The sequence below is a fragment of the Cnephaeus nilssonii genome (assembly GCF_951640355.1).
Source record: "Cnephaeus nilssonii genome assembly, chromosome: 13".
Taxonomy (NCBI): domain Eukaryota; kingdom Metazoa; phylum Chordata; class Mammalia; order Chiroptera; family Vespertilionidae; genus Cnephaeus; species Cnephaeus nilssonii.
Genome location: NC_137084.1, coordinates 17,766,963 through 17,783,427, shown reverse-complemented (window position 1 = coordinate 17,783,427; position 16,465 = coordinate 17,766,963). Strand labels below are relative to the sequence as shown.

General features: G+C 37.4%; 1 protein-coding gene across 3 annotated transcripts in view; it reads left to right on the top strand.

The window, feature by feature from the left end:
- FNBP4 (formin binding protein 4) overlaps positions 1-16,465 on the top strand; it is a 33,333-nt gene that overhangs the window by 6,456 nt on the left and 10,412 nt on the right. Inside the window, exons 5-13 of one of the 3 annotated variants that reach the window (XR_013814413.1) lie at positions 894-1,041; positions 1,140-1,260; positions 2,692-3,027; positions 3,587-3,797; positions 7,239-7,363; positions 9,099-9,203; positions 10,082-10,215; positions 10,536-10,638; positions 11,203-11,340. Coding sequence is in view for 2 of the 3 variants with exons in the window: in XM_079788694.1 (XP_079644820.1) it covers positions 894-1,041; positions 1,140-1,260; positions 2,692-3,027; positions 3,587-3,797; positions 7,239-7,363; positions 9,099-9,203; positions 10,082-10,215; positions 11,203-11,390; positions 16,054-16,388 (1,703 nt within the window). In the remaining variant the exon portion in view is untranslated. Of the gene's footprint in view, positions 1-893; positions 1,042-1,139; positions 1,261-2,691; positions 3,028-3,586; positions 3,798-7,238; positions 7,364-9,098; positions 9,204-10,081; positions 10,216-10,535; positions 11,391-16,053; positions 16,389-16,465 lie in introns of those variants that run through there. The other 2 variants (XM_079788694.1, XM_079788695.1) reach the window with 2 other exon arrangements.

Here is a 16,465-nt window from a genome sequence, read left to right as displayed (position 1 = left end):
TTAATATATTTTAATTTTGAGAGTATGTTTATTAAAACTAAGGATAGTGGAACAAGGAAGGGCTTAGGGAGGGCACACCAATCCTTTGATTTTTAAAGAATTCTTAAGTGTAGTCCTTAAAGGGGTGTTCTGGGCAGTGAGAGTCCCAAAGATGAACACCCATGTGCTTTAGCCCCAGACTGTAGGATTCTGCTTTTTAAATGCAGTATTTTGAAAAATAAGTAGGATAGGGTAGTTAACTCTGAGAATTACTAGGATACATTTGTTTATTTTTTGAAAGATAATTGCTTGCCCCCTTTTTAAAAAATACATATTTTTATTGATTTCCATGCAGAAGAGAGAGGGAGAAAGAGATAGAAACATGTGCCTTGACCAAAATCAAACCTGGGATCCTTCAGTCCACTCTATCCACTGAGCCAAACCAGCTAGGGCAATTGCTTGCCCTTTTAACCAGTAGCAGATTTTGCCAAGTGAATGATTGAAGCCATTATTTTAAAGTCTTTTGGGGTTCAAAACATGTTTTTGCACTATCAAACTGCTTTTTTAAAACATTTGTGCCAAGATGATGGGGTGTGGGGAGTTGCCTCCTGGGAGACATTTGACAATGTCTAAAGACAGTTTTGGTTATCACAACAGGAGGTGGGGGGTGTTACTGCATCTAGTGCGTAGAGGCCAGGGTGCTGCTAAACACTACATAGGACTTGCCCCCCGCTCCCTGCCCCCCCCCCCCCCACACACACACACACACACACACCAACAGAGAACTATCCTGTCCCAGTGCTCAGATTGAGAAATCCTGTGTTAAATTGTTAGGGCTTTAGAAATGACTTGGATTGTAAGTCCAAATTGTGGAGTAATTTGTGCTTCTTAAAATTTGTTTTATTTTCTTATAGTTGAGATTGAGATGGGAGATTGGCAAGAAGTCTGGGATGAGAACACAGGATGCTATTATTATTGGAATACACAAACAAATGAAGTGACATGGGAATTACCCCAGTATCTTGCCACCCAGGTACAGGGATTACAACATTACCAACCCAGGTAGGAATACCTTGAAAAAGAAATTACCGAGAAGGAAATTTAAGTCTTTATCTTTTAATGTTAATATTTTTCTTTTCTTTTTTCTTTTTTTTTTTAAGTTCGGTAACAGGTGCTGAAACTAGTTTTGTGGTAAACACAGACATGTATAATAAGGAGAAAAATATTTCTGTTTCCAGTAGTAAAAGTGGACCAGTCATAGCCAAGCGAGAAGTTAAAAAGGTCAGTGTTACAACTTAACCTCTTTTACATATTTTCAAATCTGAAGAATTTTTTTTGTTTGTTTGAGAGAGAGGAAGGGAGAGGGATAGAAAGAAACATTGGTGAGAGAAGAGCATCATCCATCAGCTGCCCCCTGAATGCCCCCTACTGGGGATCGAGCTTGCTACATGGGTATGTGCCCTGACTGGGAATGGAACCGGTGGCCTCTTGGTTCCTGGGTGGATGCTCAACCGCTGAGCCATGCCGGCCGGGCCAAATCTAAAGAAATTGAATGTTACTGTGGCACAGGTATAGAAGACAGCCACTCTCCCCTGGAAGATGGCGCGGTCTCTGCGGCAGAGCCAGTTGCTCTGGGAGAGATGTCAGCAGCAGTGGAGGCTGCCTGGACAGGGGAGCCCGGTCCAGCAGTCCCCAACAGTCCCTTGGAATATAGCTGTCCCTCACTCACAAATAGACACTCCCCGTATGTCCACACACACTCATTTCATTCTCTCACTCACACACTATCTTGCAGCCTACCTTCCTGTCAGCAGCCATCTTCGATCTCTGATTTTTTTTTTAATATTTTTTTATTGATTTTTAGAGAGGAAGGGAGAGGGAGAGAGAGAAAAACATCCATGTGAGGGCAAAACATCGATTGGCTGCCTCCTGCACACCTCCTACCTTTCAGTGCATAGGATGATGCCCCAACCAACTGAACCACACCAGACAGGGCTTTGTTGATTTTTTTATAATAGCCATTCTAACAGTTGTGAAGATTTTTAAAAATAAAAAGTTACCTTAATTAAAACTATTAGTGAAATGAGCATTTTTATAGCCTCATCAATAAGAAAAGTACGTTGTATTTTGCAGAGTGTATGAGTTGAAATTTAATTTGTCTTGAATTTTTAAATGATAGAGTAGGGGGTTGTCCAAAAATTACTTTTGGAATAATTTAATCTTTTCAATTCCAGAAGGGAGATAAAGTAAGTATCCTAGTGGAGGAAATAGACACTTTAAATATAATCACACATTTCATGTTAGAAATATTTTGCTTCCCTTTAAATCACCTTTATAGAATAAATGTGAGGTTATCTCATCATACAGAAGAGAAAGATGAATAATTATACAGTCATGTGTTGAGCTGACAAAATTTTGACCTTACTTAAATCTACTTGTGCTTCTTATTAGTTTGTCTTTTGACATAGGGAGAATGGGGGGAGGATGTGTTTGAGTTCCACCCACAACTAGGTTCTAGTTCAGACTGCCTTTCTAAATAGCAATGTTTCCATTATGCACATGTAAGGAAAATGGTACAAACATACTAATCTGTTGGAAGTTGGTTTTCAATAATATTCAATGACTGGAAAATGCAGTCATTTTTTTACATGAACAATTATATATATTCAGGTGAGATTTCTTTGAAAAGTGAGATTATTTTATTCTTTATAGGAAGTAAATGAAGGAATTCAAGCTCTCTCAAATAGTGAGGAAGAGAGGAAAGGGGTGGCAGCAGCACTGCTTGCTCCGTTATTGCCTGAGGGAATAAAAGAGGAAGAAGAAAGATGGAGAAGAAAAGTAATTTGTAAAGAAGTAGAGCCAGCTTCAGAAGTGAAAGAAACAAGTACAACAGAAGAAACAGCAACAATAGTAAAGCCACAGGAAACTGTATTGGACAATATGGAAGACCCTTCTCAGGAGGATCTTTGCAGTGTTGTTCAATCTGGAGAAAGTGAGGAGGAGGAACAAGATACCCTTGAACTTGAGCTCGTTTTGGAAAGGAAAAAAGTAAGTTTCGAATAGCTAAGGTGCATTTTCTTCCCTCAGTCCTATCATATTCTGGGGTCATTGGCCATAAATTACTGTACACTACACTTACTGGGATTTTGCTGCTTATCAGCTATGGCATATCATGCTTGCATGTTAAATGGGCTTTGTAAGAACAGAATTAAAAGGAACCCATAATTTTATGTGCTTTTCTTAACAGTTTCATCTACTGCCACCTTCAGTGAAGGAAAATCATAACGTGTTATAACAGTAATATCTCCTTGACATTATGAAGAGAGATTAGCAAAGTTTGCTTTGTCTGTTGTGTACATGTATTGCAAAGGATCTCTAGAACCTATCTCCTTCAAATCCATATTTGTTGACTATAATCTTGAGTCAGTATTTATTGAGTAACAGTTGAATATGGAACATGATGTTTCAACTCTCATGGAAAAATGTGTTAAGAAATGCTTCCTGTTCTCAAAGGATTTAAATTCGGAAAACACGTGGCTACACACAGACATTTTAACGCTACTAACAGTTAATGACACTCTTAACTTTATTTTCATGTTCTTTGTAGGCAGAGTTGCGAGCCTTGGAGGAAGGAGATGGTAGTGTGTCAGGGTCTAGTCCATGTTCTGATATCAGCCAGCCAGCATCTCAAGATGGAATGCGTAGACTTATGTCTAAAAAAGGAAAATGGAAGATGTTTGTTCGAGCTACCAGTCCAGAATCTACCAGCCGGAGTTCTAGCAAAACTGGACGGGAGACTCCAGAAAATGGAGAAACTGGTAATTCGTGCTTTACATTAAATTAGAGATGAAAGATGTGGAAGGAAATTCCTTCATTTCCCTTTTTTTTTTTTTTTTTTTGTTCCCTCTTCTGCAAAAAAGGGGGACAGCACTTTACCCTTTTAGAGAAATGCTGGGAAGGAAGCTTTCTTTCACTTCTCTCAACCTTTTCCTGTCCACTAATGGAAGAGTTAAGATTCTGAAAGGATGGCATCCGTTCAGTTGTGTATTCACTATTGATTGAAGGTTACTTCTCCCTCAGAAACAGAAAAACAAGATTGGATCCTCTTCCTCCTTTCTTACTCTCTTGCCACACTAATTTTCTTTTTTTGTTCTTGTTTTTGTTTTTGTTGTTAGTCCTCATCCGGGGATATTTTTTCCACTTATATTTAGAGAGAGTGGAAGGGAGGGGACAACACAGAGAGAGAAACATCAATGTGAGAGAGACCACACCAATTGGTTGCCCCCTAGCACACGCCCCAACCAAACTGGGGATTGAGCCTGCAACCAAGGTATGTGCCCTTGACTGGAATCTAACCCACAACCCTTCAGTCCTCAGGCCAACGCTCTTAACCACTGATAGAGCCGGCTAGGGACACAATAATTCTTGATCTGTATAAGACCATGGGCTCTCCTTACTTGGTTCACTATTTCCAGTTGGTAAGCAGGGCAAGCTTTGACCACTTCTAGCAAGTTTCCCAGCCTGGTTGGCTGTATAGATAGGTTTGATGCTGTCCTTAGGACTCAAGTTACCTTCATTCACGGTAATGTAGAAGAGATCCTGCTGCATTTTCCAATCTGTTATCAGAACTAATGTTTTTATGTCCATTTGGCCCTAATTTTGTAGTAGAAAATTAGCAATAAGATTTGACCAAACCTTAATTGAATATTCCTAGCAGAATATACCTTATAGGTTATGGTTTAAAAAAACAACAAATAAACAAAAACAGATAATAAATTAAAATATCTTTGATTGATTTTTCTCTTTTCAATCAACAATATAGAAGAACAGGAAGTAGAATTCTAAAAGAGACCCCCTTCATCTTTTCGCTGTTCTCATTCCATACTCCTTTATCTACATACATACTCTAGACCTTTTACATTTGAAGTTATGTATACATGAACATATTACCATATGGATGAGATGAGATTAGCCCTACAGATTGTTAGGCAACCTTTTTTTTTTTTTTTTTTTTTTTTTCTCACTTAAAACATGGCTTGAAAATATTTGTTTTTAACCACAAAGTGGTATGGATGTCTGTCTGTCTGTCTGGTATTTTTTAATATATACTTTTATTGATTTCAGAGAGGAAGAGAGAGAAACATTAATGATGAGAGAGAATCATTGATAGGCTGCCTCCTGCACAAGCCTGACTGAGAATTGAACTGTGATCTGGTTTGGAGGTCAGTGCTCAACCACTGAGCCACACGGGCCGAGCTTGATGTCTTCATTTACATTTAACTCTTCCCCCTTTGATGGACAATTTTTAAAAGTTTACATTAAGAGAGGGACAGAGTATCATCAGTGGTGAGAGAGTATCAGTCATTGATCTGCCTCCCGCGTGCCCACAGTGGGGATCAAGCCCACAACCTTGGCATGTGCCTTGACCAGAATCGAACCCTGACCTCCTAGTTCATAAGTTGACGCTCAACCACTGAGCCATGCCAGCCGGGCTCAAATTTGATTATTTTAAAAAGTGGTTCTCATGACTGAAAGAATTACATTTATATGGGGATAATTTGTTAAGCAGGTGTTTTGAAGCAAGCCTAACAAAGAGTTCATATCTGTTGTTATTTTTTAATCCTCTCCTAAGGATATGTTTTTTATTGATTTTTAGAGATCAAGAAAGGGAGGGAGTGAGAAACCTTGATGTTGCCTCCCATATACACCCCAACTGGGATCTAACCTGCAACCTTTGTGCCCTGACTGGGAATCGAACCAGCTATCTTTTGGTGTATAGACAACACTCCAAGCAACTGAACCACACTGGCCAGGGCTAATTTTTTTTTTAATTGATTTTAGAGAGAGAAACTGGTTTGTTGACCCACTTATTTATGCATTCATTAGTTGCTCCTTGTATGTGCCCTGACCAGGATTGAACCCACAATCTTGGTGTATTGGGATGATGCTCTAACCAACTGATGTACCTGGCCAGGGCTAGAGTTCTTATTCTTTACTCCAAGTTGGTGGTAAACCTGTTCTTTTGGAGATTCCCATTACTAACATAATCAGCACCAACCAGAAGAGTAGGTTGGTCCAATACAGATTGTTTACAGGTCTTAGCCAGTTCAGAAAGGAAGTTATTAGGTAGTTTAAAATGCTGCTCTGATTTTGAAAGCCTTTTGGCCAGCAGGTGTGGCTCACTAGTTACGAACCAGGAAGTCATGGTTCAATTCCCGGTCAGGGCACATGCCCAGGTTATAGGCTCGATCCCCAGTAGGGGGCGTGCAAGAGGCATCCAATCAGATTCTCTCATTGATGTTTCTCTCCCTTTCTCTCTGAAATCAATAAAACTATTTTTTTAATAAAATAAAGATAGTCTTTTATTCAAAACTCACTTGATAAAGAACCCTTAGGTATTCTGAGTTTGATAGCTAGCTTTTGTAAGTAAGTGAATTTGTGGTATTCTGGAAGAGAAGATTAGAAAAGATTAATAAAGAGAAAGGGGCCCTGGCCGGTTTGGCTCAGTGGATAGAGCGTTGACCAGACTGAAGGGTCCCAGGTTCGATTCCAGTCAAGGGGATGCACCTTGGTTGCGGGCACATCCCCAGTGGGGGTGTGCAGGAGGCAGCTGATTGATGTTTCTCTCTAATCGATGTTTCTAACTCTATCCCTCTCCCTTCCTCTCTGTAAAAAATAAATAAAATATATTTTTTAAAAAAGAAAAACAAAGGAGAAAGGGAAAGCAGAAACTACAGAGTAATGTCATAAAACAAAGTAAGTTTGATTCATAGGCCCATTTTAAGAAAGGTAATTATAAGGGATAAAGTTTTTTGGTTTTATCAAGATAATAGGTTTATAAGTCATTAAGGCTTTTTTTGTTGTTAATCCTCACCCAAGGATATTTTTCCCAATGATTTTTTTTAGAGAGAGTGGAAGGGAGGGAGGGAGAGAGAGTGAAACATCGATGTAGGAGAGACACATCAATTGGTTGCCTCCCTCACTCGCCCCAACTGGAGCTGGGGATTGGACCTACAACCCAGGTATGTGTCCTTGACCCAAAATCAAACCCACGACCCTTCGGTGCATGGGCTGACACTCCAGGCACGGAGCCAAACTGGCCAAGGCATTAGGGCTTCTTTAACAAGAAACACGAGCAACAGAGAATTTGTAACCTTTTTCAGATCTCTCTTCTACAGGGGTAAGAAAATGTTTATGGGACTCTATCACTATTGTCCCTTTGAATTAATTTTATGTTTTTTTGTTGTTTCTTTTTGCAGCAATTGGTGCCGAAAATTCAGAAAAAATAGATGAGAATTCAGACAAAGAAATGGAAGTAGAAGAATCTTCAGAGAAGAATAAAGTACAAACAGCACCTAAAGTAGAAGAAGAACAGGATTTAAAAGTATGTATACATATTCCTTAATGTAACTTGACAAATATTTTTATGGTAAATTGGCTAACCATTAAATTACTTTCTATTAGCAAGTAGTAAAAGTAACCTTTATCTCCAAATCTAAATCATTTACTCAGTCAAGTGAAAAGGTCATATTTAAGACTGAAATAAGGAATTATACGACTGACTTTATATAGATAAACTATCTAATAAATTCTTAATTACTTTCTTACAAGAAGCCTCCTTTAGAAAGCAATAGCTTATCAAATACAGTGGAACCTCAGTTCTTGAGCTTAATCCATTCTGGAAGGCATCTCGAGAAGCAATTTGTTGGAAAACCGAATCATTTTTTTCCCATTAGAAATAATATAAATTGAGCCTGACTGGCATGGCTCAGTGGGGTCATTGAGTTAATCCGTTCCAAACCCCCAAATGATTCCCTGTTTTAACCTTCCTTATATATAGTACATATCTGATGTACTGTTTAATCTATAAACAAACATTTATTTTCTTAAATGTATCGATACCTCTACCTACTCACCTTAAACGAATCACTTTTAGCATTTGGTCCAGGGATGTCTTTCAGGTCATCATGCAGCATCTTTACCTTGTTCATATATCACTGCCTCCGAAATGGCTTGTCACTGGTTAACTGCTTTTCCTTTATCCAAATCAACAACAGTTTTTCTACCTCTTCAATTGTCTGTGATCATTATTTCTTTCACACACTTAACAACATTAGCACTCATGATGGCCTCTTTATGTTTTAAAATTGTGCTAATGGTTAATTTGCAAGCCATAAAAGCTTTCTCTCCTTTGTTGGTTGTCTGAGACACTTTTTGTCATGCTGAGAGTTATCCGCTTGAAAAGTTTGTAACTTTGGTTCAACAACCAAGATATTTGTTCTGTGAACAACTTGGCCAAGAACACCCGAATTATTTTTATTGATTTCAGAGGGGAAAGGAGAGGGAGAGAGAAACATCAATGATGAGAGGGAATCATTGATTGGCTGCCTCCTGCACGCTCCCTACTGAGGATTGAGCCTGAAACCCAGGCACGTGCCCTGATGGGGAATCTATGACCTCCTGGCTCAACCCCTGAGCCACACCAGCCAGGCTGTAATTGTAAAGGCTTCTCTACTTTGGAAGTACTAAAGAGATTTAAAGTCATAAATTTAATTTCTACATGAACTACATGTCCTTATACAAAGGCAAATTTTCTTCCAATGTCATTTCTAATAGGAGAATTGGGCTGTATTAAGTATGTGACTATTTAGAGTTGGTCTGTTGGGAAAACCAGTTAGCATATTCTTTTGACTTGAAAGAGTTTATCCAGTTCCTAGCTAGTGTACAGCCATGTTGAAGGGATTGGGAGAATTAATATTTTTCAGTTTGTGGCCAGTATACACAATAATGGATAAATGATAGTATGAACAATATCAGGAGTTACATAATTTAAGATCTGTTTTCAACTGTTGAATTCCATGTTGTGTTAGAGTAGGTACTCACTTAATTTCTCTAAACCTTCTGTTACTATTCTTCATGTTATTGGAGTTATTTTGCTATAAATTATAAATTTATCTTCTGCATAACTATTCGGATGCAGCTACTTGAGAAAGACCATATAATTTATAGGCAGACCCATATTTTTAGTGTCTATAACAATAAATACAAGATTTTATTTAATACAGAAAATATTGCTGGTTCCATTTTTATTTTAACTTTTCTTCTTTCCTGCATTACAGTTTCAGATTGGAGAACTAGCAAATACCCTGATGAGTAAATTTGAATTTTTAGGCATTAATAGACAGTCCATCTCCAACTTTCATGTGCTGCTCTTACAGACTGAGGTAATTAGCCATTTTTGGTATAGTCAATGTTTAAATGAAATGCTACAAGTGAAGAATCTGTCTTGTTTATGTTTTAATTCTGAATTTGAATGTTTAACCTTGATGCATATTTTAACTGCTAACCCAGGAAATAAAACTATGATTAGCTAAAGCAAACTATAATTATTAAGATGAATACTGAGAGTTTGTATATAATGATGATGCTTATATTCACTGCCTTCACTAGTCATATATGTTTTATTTAATGTATGGGGTAACATTGGTTCATAACACATTTCAGGTATACAACTGAAAGGGCATATATTTTAATACAGATTTCTTTCTAGTAAATTAAAATTCTTCATAATGATCCAATAAGGTCATATTATGTTGAAATTATTTTATAAGTGTTAAAGCATTAGAAATCTATTTAAAAAGAAAAGTTATCAGTCATATTTGTAACCAGCATACTATACAAAATGGTATGGTAGGATTAGGTAATGAACTCCTATAGGAAGCTGACTAGTTTTCCTAAGAACTGAACCTTTACTTTGGTTAATAACATTGCTAAACTAAATGAACTATCTATCCAAAATTATTGGGGAACCAATCTTAATATAATCTAAAGGGGAAAACCAAAACTGCCACTCATTTTCACAGGGCAAGAGAGTTGGCAGTGTAAAAATGTACTGGGGTCCAATCTCCTTTTTCAGGACACTGCAGACAAACAAGATATTTTAGGTAATTAAGATGGGGGGTTTTTGTTGTTGTTCCTCTTTGGTTTACTCCTGCCACAGTATAGCAATACAGTCACAGACTAGAAGACTCGTGTCCTTCTTATCTCTATCTCCTGAAATAATAATAAGTCTTTAACACTTATTGCTGTTTGTTGATTTTAGACTCGGATTGCAGACTGGCGGGAAGGGGCTCTTAATGGAAACTACCTTAAACGAAAACTTCAGGATGCAGCAGAACAACTAAAACAGTATGAAATAAACGCCACTCCTAAAGGCTGGTCCTGCCACTGGGACAGGTACGCACTCTTCTCCCCTTTTCACCTTTCACCTTTGACATCTCAGACATGATTTGTGATCACCACCACCTGACAACATGACAGCCTGTCTGGAGACTGAGAGCAGCTGCAGTTAGCGGTGCTTGGCAGGCAAAGCACCACAAGCGATTACAGAGTTTGCGCCAGCCACGCGTTGGAGAAACAAAAATCAATGTTTAAAGTGTTCCATGTAACGGATTTTTTTCCAAGATTGGACAAAGCTGGTTTACTCTCCAGAGTGTTGCACGGAGTAGGGCGGGCTTGGGGGTTAAGCGCATGCGAGAGCTCTGTGCGCTTTACAGGACCTCTGGAAGCAACTACTCCTGATTAACCTCGGTGAAGTTAAGGAAAGCTTCGTGGCTGAAGATGTGAATGAAGAACAAGATTACTATCTTCTGCCAGCAGGTCAGATGAAAACATTTCTTTTTATATTTGGCTTTTCTTGATTTTTTTTTTCGTTATTTGAAATCTTTGCTCTTTTATTTTTCAGCTCCCAGACACTCTCCCTCTCTTTAGCTTTCACTGTGTTTGGTATCAAGAATATGAAATGTGAATTCCACGTTCCAAGAGGGGAAGAGTCACCTTTCGCAAACTTCGTTGTTCTCTTCTTTGGAAGGGAAATTAGTGTTCTAGGAAATTGAGTCCCTCCGTTAATGACACTTGAAATCCTGAATAGCATTGGCAAAAAAAACAAAAACTGAATATGAGAGGTGTTTTCTAAGTCATCTGTTGGATTTGAGAGGGCTCAGGGCTGTATTCACAGAGCTGCTGGCAGTGCAAATAGCTTTGAATTTCTTTGGTTCTCCATCCACAAATGTCAAAGCTCTTTGTTGCCTTTGTGAATAGCAGTCCATTAAGAAGAGGTTCGTCCCTGTGAGAGCAGACTGCTGTCCTGGGACAGGACCAAATGCAAGTGTCTTTGTAGGAGAATGGGTCTTAAGACATGTGTTTTTCTTTCTTGTAATTTAGGGATCATAGACGATATTTCTATGTAAACGAACATTCGGGCGAGTCTCAGTGGGAGTTCCCAGATGGTGAGGAGGAGGAGGAAGAAAGCCAAGCACAAGGAAGTAAAGACGAGACTCTTCCTAAACAGACCTTGAAAGACAAAACTGGCACTGATTCAAATTCTACAGAATCCTCTGAGAATTCCACAGGTGGGACAATTTGCCCTGTACTAATTGGAGAGAAATTAGAGGGGGGAAAAAGACATATTGAGATTATTAAAAGAAATAATTTAAATCATAACAAATTTTTCATTAAAAACTAGTGGCTTGACCTAAAAAAAAAAAAATGCAGAAGTTATACTGAAGAAAACAAAGACAGTGACTGATTGGAAATCAGCATACCATTGATAAAAAATGAAATGATGAGCCAGTGTATTTTTATTTTAAAATGCTGTCCCATAACCACTCTCTCATGTCACAGATAAGCTGTGGATTTCCAATAACGGAATGCTAATTAATGCTAAGGGACTAGATTGTTGAATTGTTAATACCTATGTGGAGTAATGTGAGATTTGTTCCACCTTTCTGTAGAACTAGTATATAAGCTCCACTTATAAAAAAGTCCTATAAGAAGTGTGGCTGTTACAAATCATAATGATCTGAAGAAATGCTGTGAAATTAGGACCATACTTGTTCCAGAGAAGCAAAATAATTTATCATTGAAAATAGTCGACAACATTCTTCTATATAGTAATCAGAATGGCTTAACCCATTTAAAGTACTGTCAGAGCTCTTCGCTTTAGTTAAATATAGAAGTCCTCACTTAACTCTTCCATAGGTTCTGTTACTTTAAGCAAAACAATGTATAATGAAATCAGTTTTACCATAGGCTGATTGATTCAACAAGAGTTAACTTCTTACGTCATCTCATTGACGTTATAACAAAATGAGGTAATTTGAGGACCTGCTGTACATTAAAAGGGGGAGTGGGGCTTCCATAGTTCCTCAGTCTCTCTGAGGATCTGATAGCTCTTCTAAGAGTTGTGGCTTGATTTCCACGTTATGGAAGATGATACATATTTTTTCCCTTAAAGTCCATCTTGAAATGACAAAATTAAGTGAATAATGAAGCATAATCAAAACTGATTAACCTTTTGATCTAAAAAACTGGTAGCTATTTGTTAAAATGATGGCATATGAAGGCAAGAGAGAAGAGTGGTTTCTAAAGTAATAAACCTTGGAAGATAAAAAGATACAGAATTTGTTGGAAAATTAGGGAGTAAAGAGCTGAATTCTTTTGTCCACTACTTATCAAAAATGATGCTTTGTACTGCCTAATCTCAGTAGAAAAGTTCTGATGATGTAGCAAATGAAACTGGTCATAATTTTAATTTCTTAAATAGTCTAGGAATTGTTATCAGATCACTCTAAATAAAAAGCCAATATCACTACAGTGATAATTTTATAACAGTAAAAGGGTGGTTTTATTCTACCTTATTTTTCAGAAATACATTTTCTCAAGGTATGGGGTATTTTACTTTTACTTTTACTTTTCCCGTTCTTTTGGTCGCAGTGATAGAGAGATAGACAGACAGACAGACAGAGTGTAATAAGTTGGTTTGGTTGTTAGCTTTTTTTTGTAGTTAGTGAACATAAGAGGCATAGTGATGGTTCTGGGTAGGTGATTCCACTCCTGACCACTGTCTGATGTCCCTTTTTTGTATGTTCCAAAGCTGGATAGTCTAAAATGACCACCATAGAGTCAAGTAGTAAGTTATTTTTCTCTGTTTTTTTTTAATGACACACCTAGTTGAAAGACCTTGAGACATTCCTATCTGATTAAAATAAAACTAAGTTAAACTGTAGGGAAAAGCCAGAGATAGACCATCTTACGTTATTCAGCATCTTTATTGAGAGAATCACTAAAACCATAGTGATTTACTATGGTAAACTTGATGTAAACAGAATTCATGTTTGTATGTAGGCCTTAAGGATTTAAAAGCAATACTGATCACTGTTTTAAGCCTATAAAGAAAGTTTCTAATATGTGCTCTTTGTCAGTTTAGCAGTGATTAAACCATCTTTTAAAGAAGAAAAATTACTACACTATATGGAGCAAGGAAGTTCCAGAGTTCTATTTATTTTAATCCTTGCTTGTTGGTCAGTGTTTGAATTTAACATGTCACTAAAGATGAGCAATATTTCAAGATAACCCAGTATGTCTATCTTACTGGACTTGTGTCACTTAGTTTAAATATACCTGCTTTTTTCAAAAAAAAAAGTCTCTGTGGGACCTATTATTTATATAATAACTTGTTGCTTTACATTGCTAAACTGGCCTCTTGGCTCAAAATACTAAGCAAAATTTTCTCTTTAGGGAAATACAGAAAAACAAAGGAAGCCTGCCCATAAATAAAAATAAAGATGCATAGAAAAGATATGTTCTTAAAAAATTTTAAATTTGTATCCCGGCACTACTGTGTCTTTAAGCTTACAGTTTTTTAATCTGTTAGCATATAATAAAAGCTGTGTATACCATTTTAATCTCTCCTTGCACTTCAGACTTATATGTTCTCTTAATTGGCAAAATATATACCAACTGGTTTACATTTAGAAATGAAGAAAATCATTATGTAATATGATATCCATGAATATTCAAACTAGATTTCTTAAAGTTCTTTGTATTTAAGCCAAAGAAGATCGTGAATGTTAAGACACAGATTTTGTCTTGAGTAAATGTACTTTGGGATTCAAATATTAACTCTTAAAAGTGCTCTTGTTCACGGCAAAATTTATCAAGATTAATTTGCCTTATATTTACAAATTTTAATTCTGATTAACTTTGGGAGTCCTGAATCACATTATTAATCTTGAAACCATGTTTTCTTGAGCTCCTCTGCACAGCAGCATATCACCATCATTACTGTATTGGCAATGCATTATGCTTCTAGATGAGAAATCTGCCATTCTATAAAATCTGACATTTTTATTTACCAACCATATGTTGTGGTTGGTTTATTAGAAGGAAGTTTAGTAATGTTTATTACCTTAGTTCTTATGTAATTCTGATATATTATTAGAATATAGCCCTACCAAGACTTTATTTGTCTAAAAGTTAGTGTATAAATTCATATTAGATATAATCAAATACAAGTTTAATGACATGTTTTGAAGTCTTAATGACGTATTTGAAGTCTCTAGCTAGAAAACTGCATTTCTGTTTTCTGATGAATTTTTTCAGTGCTCTTTTCCTTAGTAAACAACTCTACAATAACCATTTTGAATCAGATTCTTAAAGTCTTACATAATGTGTCATTTTTCTGATCCATGAAAAGTAAAGTTATTATAAAAGCCAAATGGTTCGTGGTCACTTTGTTGAATTGCTATTGTGGTGTATTTTGAGCAAAGTACAATAAAATGTCTTTATCTTTGTCCCAGTGCCTTTTATAATAGAGCCCATATCTAATCCACTGCTTTTGACCATGAAATTTAACAGGTACCTGCATCTGGATCTCTACTCCAAGAGAAGTGAGATTTATTTGAGATTTCTAAAGCTCTTGGACTCTTGATATTTCACCAGGAAATCTTGGTAAAAATAGCACTAGACTAGGAGTCATAACTGGCCACTAAGAGCTGTATGATCTTGGGCAAGTTATTTCCTTCCTGGGTTTCATTACCTTTAAAAGAGAAGGTTGAACTAGATGATTTCTCATGTCTCTTCTACTCCTAAATTCTATGATTTTTAGGGAGAAAATCCCCTTCAACATTCCTGGGATATAGATCTAATAGTTTCATATATTGTGAAACTTCCCTATTGACGATAAAGAGGGATGGGGAAGGCTACAAGTAAGTATATCCTCCTATTTTCTCTAATCCTTAAAGCATTTCCCAGCAGAGAAAGGACGGTAGTTAACTGGATTTTGCAAAACCAGAGGAAAGCTGATCCTACAGCTTTTCAGCTGTTAACTCAGACTTCAACAGCAATTTCAAATCCTCTGCATCTTCAAACACCTCTGAGTTATCATTTACCTTGAGGATTCACTCCCCTAAATTTCCCTTTCTCGCCACAGAAATAAAATTACCCTCCCTGATTTGTGTTGCTGTGATTTAACAAATGAGTATAATTTACACAGAGATGTGAAGGAATGATAGGTTTGAAAATAGCACCTTGCAAGTGGATTTTTATAACTTTAGTAACCCACATTAATTAAAATGGATAGAATTTGTGTGGGTGTTCTGGGTTATCCTCAAATACTTGTTTAGCTCACTAAAAAATACACAGAATTAATACTGCAAATGTGCATCACTCCTCGCTCCTCACCTTTAAAAGTAAAAAGAATCTAGAGTGTTGTCTTCTAGTTGTAGTTTGGTGGGGTTTTTTTTAATGATTTTAGAAAGAGGAAGGCGGGGGAGAGAGAGAGAAACATTGGTTTTTGTTCCACTTAATCATGCATTCATTGCTTGATTCTTGTATGTGCCCTCATCGAGGGTGAAACCTGAAACCTAGGTGTATGGGACAGTGCTCTAACCAACTGAGCTACTCAGCTAGAGCCAGGTTGTGTATTTTGAAATCTAGGTAGGTTCAGATGACTGAATTTCTCATTGGGATGATGTGATGTGCTTCACTTACTTGTTCATAAATCTGGACCCAAAGAACAAAATTGGTATTTCATAGCTAGGGTGAGTGTTCACTATGAGGTTTATAAATTTATTTTTCCATGAGAATCATTTTGAACTGAGTTATTTAGTATTTCAGTGGCATCAGTGTAGAATAGATCTGTGGATCAGATTTTGTCTCGCCAGTCAATTGTGCATTTCTGTAAATACAGAGTTTTTGTCTTGCCTTTTCCCTGACTCCTGTTTGGTTTTTTAGGTTCTCTTTGTAAAGAGTCCTTTTCTGGTCAAGTGTCTTCTTCATCACTCATGCCACTTACTCCATTCTGGACCCTCCTTCAGTCAAATGTGCCTGTGCTTCAACCTCCATTACCTTTGGAAATGCCACCACCCCCACCTCCACCCCCAGACTCCCCTCCCCCTCCTCCTCCTCCTCCTCCCCCTCCTCCGCCTCCCCCACCTCCTCCTCCAGTAGAAGATAGTGAGATCCAGGAGGTAGAGATGGAGGATGAGGGAAATGAGGAGCCTCCTGCCCCAGGAACAGAGGAGGATACTCCATTGAAACCTACACAAACTACAATTGTAACTAGCCAGGTGAGAATGCCATTTGACATCCTAAAGAGTTTCCGGGGATGGGCATAATTGACACCATGTTCTATTTTAGAAGAGGA